This window comes from Musca vetustissima, unplaced genomic scaffold, assembly GCF_032173495.1.
Source record: "Musca vetustissima isolate MV318-11 ecotype Yass unplaced genomic scaffold, APGP_CSIRO_Mvet_v1 utg12536, whole genome shotgun sequence".
NCBI classification, from domain to species: domain Eukaryota; kingdom Metazoa; phylum Arthropoda; class Insecta; order Diptera; family Muscidae; genus Musca; species Musca vetustissima.
The window spans coordinates 1-9,845 of NW_026888639.1; the positions used below are offsets into that span (position 1 = coordinate 1).

Sequence of the window (9,845 nt, forward strand, 5' to 3'; positions counted from 1 at the left end):
ACTGTATATAACGTGCTGCATCCAGAATATTCATAATTATCACTTTCAGTCTATTAACATTACGTAAAAATAATTGTCTTTTAAACTTGGCCTCCTGTTGGATTAATTTCTCCTCCTTGGGTTGCAGGACACGGCATACTGCTCTCACTTCATTCCAGACCACATTCATTTCTAATAGAATCTGAATAAAAAATAAAAAAATGTTTATTTAAAATACTTTAATATAAAAAATTATATATTTTTAAAATACCTGTGGTGATAAACCTTTGGCCCGCGAACACAGATTTTTATCCTTCAAAGTATACCATCGCTTCACACCATTTTTAATGCGCAACAATGGTATTACCAATTTTCCCAGGAATTCCACACGATGATCACGATCCTCATCGTAGACGGTGATCTCCAGGACCTGGGTGATATCTTTGACATTGCTATGAAAAAAACGAAAGCGGAACTTGATAAATAAATTTTCCCCTGAAATGTAGGCTTAAACACTTACAATGTAAAAATCTTATTCCATGTCGGTGTTAGAGTCTTATATTCCGTTTGTGTCTGCAGGCGTGCATTACCCAATTCCAGCACACAAAACGGATCAGATTTACCGCCAATATCCGCAGCAGCCAAACCTTGAGCCCCGAAAACCTTCACCGTCAAATGCCCTACATCCCGTAAATTTTGAAAGCAACGATGCCAACGATAACGATCCGTCATCGCTTTCAATTCATGTGGATCCTCCTTGAATGCCTTGAGATCACTAATAGTTTCAAGGGCTGTGGTGCCGCTTATCGTTAACATCAGGAAGACTTCACCGGGACAGTCTTCAAATTGTTTCCATATGCCATGGGTATTTTCTCTCTCGAATACACTTAAATCTATGGAAGCTTTACCGTAGAGGGTGTTACGATTCCACAGCGAGATTTCCAGCTGTTGATCCTCTTCGAAGAGATGCAAATCGAACTGTTCCAGCCAACGTTCAGTCCATGATGATTTGCTTTTGTATTTTTCATTTCCTAATCTGAAAGCAGAGAAAGTGGGAAATCAGTGACTCTTCGGAAAAGCTTTGGGTCTAATAGTCCATTAAAAATAGTCTATAAAAAAAATCACGCTTCTGAGTCAAAAAAAAAAAAAAAAAACAAATTTAAACAATTGAAATAAATTGAAGGGATCAACTTATTTTTATTGACTTCCTTTAATTCCTCTATATAGACGCCCTTTGGGTCTTCGATAAAGCCTCCCCTCCGCTCGTCTATAAAGACTCCCTTTAACTCTTCTATGAAGAGCCCCTTCATCAACTATGTAAAGACCACCTTAAGCTCGCCTACAAATTCTACATATTTTACATAAAATCGAACGAAAATATATATAAGATCTATATCAAAATCTGAACCGATTTCAACAAACCGTATCACACATAATTTTTTCCTCAATTGCATTCGCTATGCAAAATTTTGCTCAATCGGACAAATATTGGGAGTTTGGTGTATCATTCCCAAAAAATCGGACGAAACTATATACGGAAGCTATATCTAAATTTGAACCGATTTAAACAAAACTTCTCAGACATCAATCTGGACCTAATCCTGTACTCTGTGCAAAATTTTGCATCAATCGGACAAATATTGGGAGTTTGGGGCATCATTTACACAAAATCGGGCGAAACTATATATGGGAGCTATATCTAAATCTGAACCGATTTTCACGAAACTCAGCACAAGTCATTCTAGACTCAATTCAGTGCGCTATGCCAAAATTCGTTTAAATCCCATGATTTTCAGGGACTTTGGTGCACCATTTACCTAAAATCGGGCGAAACTATTTATGGGAGCTATATCTAAATCTGAAACGATTTTCAAGAAATTTTACACACGTCATTCTAGACTCAATCCAGTACCTAATGCCAAATCTCGTGCAAATCGGAAGATATGTAGTGACTTAGGCATACCATTTACCTAAAATCGGGCGAAGCTATATATGGGAGCTATATCTAAATCTGAACCGATTTTCACGAAACTTAGCACAAGTCATTCTAGAATCAATTCAGTGCACTATGCTAAAATTCGTCCAAATTCAATGATTTTCAGGGACTTTGGTGCAAAATTTAACTAAAATCGGACGAAACTATATATGGGAGCTATATATAAATCTGAACCGATTTTCAAGAAATTTTACACACAATATTCTAGACTCAATCCAGTACGCAATGCCAAATTTCGTGCAAATCTAAGGACATATAGGGACTTTGGTACACCATTTACATTAAATCGGGCGAAACTATATATGGGAGATATATCTAAATCTGAACCGATTTTCTCCAATTTCAATAGGGTTCGTCCTTGGGACAAATAAGTGAACTGTGCCAATTTTCATCCAAATCGGATCATAAATGCTACATGCGTAAATCGACTCAGAGAGTGACTCTATGCATATTCTCAAAGGAACCATGGGTCTCGATTCCTTTTGCCTGCTACAAACATATGCGCAAAGACATAATACCCTGTACCACAGTGTGGTGAAGGGTATAAAAACACTACTTATGCTGGTCCCTCCCTCTTCTGTTGTCCTTAAAAATATTTTTTAAAAATGTACGCCTCGTGTTGGTCCTAAGAAAGTTGTCTTTAAAAAATCCACGACTTGTATTGGTTGTTAACAAAAATTTCTTTAAAAACACCACGCCTTGTATTGGTTGTTGAAAAAAAAAATCCTTACAAACACCACGCCTTGTATTGGTTTTTGAAAAAAAATTCTTTAAAAACACCACGCCTTGTATTGGTCGTTGAAAAAAAATCATTAGAAACACCACGCCTTGTATTGGTTGTTGAAAAAAAATTCTTTAAAAAATCCACGCCTTGTATTGGTCCTTTAAAAAATATTTTTTTAAATAATTAACGCCTTGTGTTGGTCCTTAGAAAAAAAAAATATTTAATAAATCCCCGCCTTGTATTGGTCCTTGAAAAAATATTTTTTTAAAAATCCACGCCTTGTTTTGGCCCTTGGAAAAAAATTATGTTTTTTTAATTCAACGTCTTGTGTTTGTTGTCGTTGGATGTATTGATTGTTATACCCTACACAACTATGTTGTCAGGGTATTATAGCTTTGTGCAGCCCCAAAAGTTTGTAACGCCGCGAAATATTGGTCCTAGACCCATCTTTAAGCATACCGATCGTCATATCTCGACTAGCTGAGTCGATCTAGACATGTGTGTCCGTCCGTACGTCCGTCTGTCCATTATAATTTCTAAACACGACACAGGCCACAATTATGGACCAATCTTCACGAAAGTTTGCATGTAGAATGGGTTCTGGCCAATGAAGACCCCTAATGGTTTTGGAAAATATTGGTTAATAATTAGGGAGCTACACTTAAATATTTACAGGTGCTTACGTATTCAGACATTATTTAGTAACCCAAAACCACACCAGAGGACGGAAATATAGCGCTGATCGCCTAGAAAATTTCCATGAGATTCCAGTTATGGTCAAGGACAACGCCTATAACTTTCGATGATGATCAGATAATAATTTTGGGATGAAGTGGACCGAAAACTTAACATTTAGTGTTTTTTTAGTCGATCTATAGGCCACAATTGAAAGCCCAACATCACAACATATCCCACGGTAAAGAGAATCTGGACAAGTACAGCCCTCGTCTACTGAATATTAGTAATATATGTTGACCTTTAGTCAGGTTTCAAAGGGGTGCAAATAAGGCAAAAAATATATTTTCTCGGAAGTTGTGTAGGGTATTATATGGTCGGCCCCGTCCGACTATACTGCTCCGCTCACTGGTTTTTATTTTAGTTTTTCCCTTGTTGCAAAATCTTCTTTTTTTACAAAAATACGGAAATATCATGATTTATGTAGGTATGTATATAAAAAAATTATCTAATATTATCTTAGCATATATTTAAATATTTCTAACACTTACCTAAATTTAATATGGGCATCATTTAATTTATTGCCATCCTCTGCCAGCGGTAAACCTTTGGCTTTAACCAGCAATATCGTGACTACTGAACTCCAGATTTGAGACTTTAAACGTTTTGATGATTCAGCCAATTTTGAATTTCTTTGGAAATGCTAAAACGAGATGAAAAAAACAAACAAAAATTATTAGTTATGGGAATTGTGACAATTTTCCAGGCATGATTATTGCCTCAAACTTCCTTCTTGCAAATCGGAAATTTCAAGTTCACAGAAAATTGGTTTTTGAGGCTTAGTTAAACTAAACAATAGAACCGTTCAAATAAACCCAAATCACTCGCATGCCATACTAACTTCACAAAAATCCTCCAACTCATTGTGTAGGTGATCCGTCCATTGTTGTTGGGTTTTACGCCAACGTTTCATCAATGCAATTTTATCGGCCAGACATTTACTGCCATTGATATTAAGCGCATAGGTTTTCATGATTTTGATTTAATTTCCGCTTTCAAAATTGTGACAACACATTTCAGTTAAATTCGACGATGCGACTATCTACCGGTCTTTTTGAATTGTTAGTAAGACGGGGTTCGGTTTTGGGTTTTGTAAAGACAAACACTTTGGCCCGGCACACGAATTCAAATGAAACAAAAACAACGACTGACTGACTGGCTGACTAATTGAAGTTGGCTTGTGTTTTATTATTATACTTGTTGTGGCTAGACTTTGGGAGAATTAGCTAGTAAATATTTAACAAAAACAAAAGTTTCATAATGTACACTGAGAGAAATTATTTTTGAAAAATTTTTATGTGATTTTTTTTGAAAAATAAAAATAATACAACAAATACAAAAATTAATAAAAATTAAAAATAAATAATTTTTAAAGAATTCTGAAGATTGCAAATATTTCTCCCAGTGTGGCTCCCTAGCTTAACTTTAGTATAATTGAGTTAAACGCAAGTTTTTTTTATCAGTCTGTTACTCAGTCAATAGAGCAGAGAAAGTGAACTGAGTCACGCCAAATTTTGTAAGCTTTACTGAATGAATTAACTCAATGTTTGTTTGTTGTCATCGCTGAGTAATGTTGGTTGCGGGGTTTAGACCGCAGCTTTTGTATTAATAGAGTAAACCACAAACACTCAAATAATTATTTTTTAAGAATATTTAGGAGGTCGAGAAGAATATTTTTTTCAAGGACTAACAGGAGGCGTGGATTTTTTAGAGAATATTTTTCCAGGGACCTATACGAGGCGTGAATTTTTTAAAGAATATTTTCCCAGGGACCTATAAGAGGCGTGGATTTTTTAAAGAATATTTTTCCAGGGACCTATACGAGGCGTGGATTTTTTAAGGAATATTTTTCCAGGGACCTATACGAGGCGTGGATTTTTTAAAGAATATTTTTCAGGGACCTATACGAGGCGTGGATTTTTTAAAGAAAATTTTTTCAAGGACCAACACAAGGCGTGGATTTTTTAAAGAATATTTTTCCAGGGACCTATACGAGGTGTGGATTTTTTAAAGAATATTTTTCCAGGGACCTATACGAGGCGTGGATTTTTTAAAGAATATTTTTCCAGGGACCTATACGAGGCGTGGATTTTTTAAAGAATATTTTTCCAGGGACCTATACGAGGCGTGGATTTTTTAAAGAATATTTTTCCAGGGACCTATACGAGGCGTGGATTTTCTAAAGAATAATTTTCCAGGGACCTATACGAGGCGTGGATTTTCTAAAGAATATTTTTCCAGGGACCTATACGAGGCGTGGATTTTTTAAAGAATATTTTTAAAGGGACCTATACGAGGCGTGGATTTTTTAAAGAATATTTTTCCAGGGACCTATACGAGGCGTGGATTTTTTAAAGAATATTTTTCCAGGGATCTATACGAGGCGTGGATTTTTTAAAGAATATTTTTCCAGGGACCTATATGAGGCGTGGATTTTTTAAAGAATATTTTTCCAGGGACCTATACGAGGCGTGGATTTTTTAAAGAATATTTTTCCAGGGACCTATACGAGGCGTGGATTTTTTAAAGAATATTTTTCCAGGGACCTATATGAGGCGTGGATTTTTTAAAGAATATTTTTCCAGGGACCTATACGAGGCGTGGATTTTTTAAAGAATATTTTTCCAGGGACCTATACGAGGCGTGGATTTTTTAAAGAATATTTTTCCAGGGACCTATACGAGGCGTGGATTTTTTAAAGAATATTTTTCCAGGGACCTATACGAGGCGTGGATTTTTTAAAGAATGTTTTTCCAGGGACCTATAAGAGGCGTGGATCTTTTAAAGAATATTTTTTAAGGACCAACACAAGACGTGGACTTTTTAAAGAATATATTTTTAAGGACCAACATAAGGGGTGGATTTTATATACAATATTTTTACAAGGCGTGGATTTTTATACCATTCACCAAACTGTGGTACAGGGTATTATGTCTTTGTGCATATGTTTGTAACAGGCAAAAGGCAATTTTTTCAAGGGCTACAAAAGGCAAGGATTTTTTAAAGAATATTTTTTTTCAAGGACAAACTCTAGGCATGGATCTCTTAAGGAACATTCTTTATGGACTATTCTTTATGGACTATACAAGCGTGAACTTTTAAATGCGGTGATTTATTTTATTAGAACAATTTTTTTTGTTCTTTTTTTAAATGTGTCACATTTTTGTCGGCTATATCCCTTTTCAATTACATTTGCAGACATTCTATCTTTATGGTTGGTCGTTAGAGACAGTTAAAATAGCTGTCAGTTTCAACACCATTATCCTGTGTTTCCCACACACTCCCCCCGTGGGAGACCAACAATTTTAGGACAATGACATTTTGTACCACAAACACAAACTGTTTTGTGACATGATGACATATTTCGGCTGGCAGAAACAACAAGCCAAACAAAAATGGCAAAGAATCCAGACGACATCATTAATCTCACTTCAGACGAAACATACAAAGAAAACATAATGATGGTGGCAAACTTTTGTCGGTTCTCCCAAAAAAAAAAATGATAACTTTCAAGTAACCCATAACAATGCTGTAAATTGGATTCTTGTTAAAGATGAGGCCTAAACATAAAACATACAAATGAACATATTTTTGGCTGACTCTCCATTTTATTTATTTATGTTGTTAAATAGGGAGCTGTCATAAACAAAAAACTGTCGACTGTGGCGGAGAAGAGGAGGATGATAAACGCCAAGACCAATCAAATATTTTCCCAAAAGAAATAAAGGTATATTTCCGTTTAATGTGTTGACGGAAGAGCAGAAAGAAAAATTAATGATTTATTTATTCTCCGAACGATGAAAAATTTGACTGGCAGACGAGAATGGACTCATAAAAGATGCCTGGCAAAATATCTTCCTCCATTAATTATGGCACATAATATTTCTTACTTGATGTTTATTCACATTTAATGGGTAAGAAGAAAATTTATAACTTTATTTATGTTAAAGACGTCGGCAAATTAATTTATTATCGTAATAATAATGATTATTTGCATAATACAAATTGTTGTTTATATTAAATAAAAGAGAATTATGGTTACAAATTGCTTATTGACTCACCTGTTCTTTGTCCTCTTGACTACGCGGCCATAGTGTTAAATTGACAAGAATTTCACCCATTGGCCTGTCGGGATGATTAACGTCGTGCAGTGCCAAATTTACATCTTCCGCAATACCCAATTCCAGTTGTGTCAAATCAATTTTTGCCGAACCCATGAAATCGTCCTGCAGACCCCAATCGTAGTCGAAAACCTGGAAATGGAAGAAAAAGATTTAGAATTTTTTCCTAGAACATATAACTTTAAACCCAATCACTATGAAAAGGCAAAGTAAAAGAAAACTAAACCTCCCGAATGTTGACGACCCCCGCATACGTATAAAGGACCACGATCTGCGAATCTGCACTTGGAATGTACGCACGTTGTACAGAACAAGCGCAGTGTTCGCTTTGGTGGATGTACTTTAGAAGTACAAAGCCGATATTATTGCCTTACAGGAAATGCGATGGAAAGGGACTGACGTAAGTAAATCAGATGATTACGCCCTGTATTATAGCTGCCATGAAACGAGACATGAATTTGGCTGCGGATTTATGGTTAATAGGAGAATAAAAGACCTCGTCTCCAGATTCACTCCAGTAAATGAGCGAATTGCTATAATCCGTATGAAAGCGAAGTTCTTCTACATCAGTGTCATTTGCGCCCATGCTCTGACCGAAGATAAAGATGAACAGACCAAAGACATATATTACGAGCGCCTAGAAACAGCATTTGACTCCACCGTCGGAAAATTCAGCCTTCATGAAGAAACATCCGACAACGGCATGAGGTTGATTGACTTCGCGGCAGCAAAAAAAACGCGGCAGCACCAGATTCGAGCATCTCGATATACACAAGGCCACCTGGATCTCTCTTGATCAAGCAACGAGAAATCAAATTGATCATGTTGTGATAAACGGAAGGCATTCATCCAGTGTTTTAGACGTCCGATCGATACGAGGAGCGAATATCGATTCGGACCATTACCTTGTGACAGCCAAGGAACGCACCCGTTTTAATGCAGCAAAGGTGCGATCTAACACAACACGGAAACTCGAAGTCGAAAAGCTGCAAACACAACAGTTAGCGGAGGCCTACTCCGCTCAACTTACCAACCTGCTTGAAGAAAGCACTTCTTGTCCCAATAATAGTATAGAAGCACAATGGCAAAAAATTGCCCACCCCCCACAAACTGCAGCAAAAGCAAGACTTGGGTACCAAAAACCACCACCAACCACAGTTTGTCGTATGATCTATTTAACATCCTGCTGGAAAAGGTCATACGAGACGCAAAGGTGAACAGAAGTGGCACTCTGTACACCAAACAACACATGTTATTACGCCGATGACACCGATATAATGGGTCGAACATTGCGAGCGGTAACAGCGACCTTTGAACAAATTGAAAAGGAATCTGCCAAAGTGGGTCTGACAGTAAACGGCGAGAAGACCAAGCTGATGGTATCAACGCGCAAGACGTCTAGTAGACTTAGACCAACTGTGGAACTTGAGAACCACAGCTTCGAGGTAGTTAAATATTTTATATACCTTGGTACCGCCATAAATGTGGAACTTGAGAACTACAGCTTCGAGGTAGTTAAAGATTTTATATATCTTGGTACCGCCATAAATAAAACGAATGACATCAGTTTTGAAATTCGGAGAAGGATTGTGATGGCCAACATATGCTACTATGGTCTGAGTAAACAGTTTAAGAACAAGGCTACCTCCCGCCACTACGGTGGCAAGGCCATGTTGTGCGAGCCTACTGATGGTTTCCGTAGAAGGGGAAGACCACGAACTAGATGGAAAGACCAAGTAGAAAACAACATCTTGGAACGTGGTCTTCCAAATTGGTGGATTTGCGCACAAGACCGACGCGCTTGGAAATCTTTTTTAAGCTCGGCTTTTGGAACAACCGCTCTGTAACAAGTCAGCTAAGTAAGTAAGTATAGCTTTAAATGTGCGGAATGATTTCTTTAAGAATATTTTTTCAAGGACTAACACAGAAATAATTATTTTAAGAAGAATGTTCAAGGACCATTAACGACGTGGGTTTTTATTTAAAGAATACTTTGTTTATGAACCATTGCAGGGGTAAATTTTTTAATGAACAGTTTTCAAGGTTCATTACAGGTGTGGATTTTTTAAAAATATTTTTCATGGACCAATACAAGCAAGGATTTTTAAAAGATAGTTTTTCTATGACCACAACGTGATATTTTTCAAGGAGCAATATAAGGCGTGATATTTTACATATAACAATACAAGACTTGGATTAAAAATATATATATTTTTTTTCAAATACCATTGATATGCGGGGATTTAATAAGGAGTGAATTTTTAAAAAAATATTACCTCAAGGACTTTTA

The 9,845-nt window shown here is 36.5% G+C and overlaps 1 protein-coding gene across 1 annotated transcript; it reads right to left on the reverse strand.

Annotated features, from left to right (window-relative positions):
* Positions 1–7: 7 nt before the first annotated feature.
* On the reverse strand, positions 8–7,683 carry LOC133336525 (multiple C2 and transmembrane domain-containing protein-like; the record flags this gene model as incomplete). The annotated part of the gene is made up of 5 exons (XM_061544806.1): positions 7,496–7,683; positions 3,926–4,077; positions 500–1,015; positions 251–431; positions 8–181 (listed from the first exon to the last, which is right to left on the reverse strand). Coding segments are annotated over exons 1-5 (1,179 nt in total), but the record flags the coding sequence as incomplete, so codon positions are not given.
* Between the last annotated feature and the right edge of the window lie 2,162 nt (positions 7,684–9,845).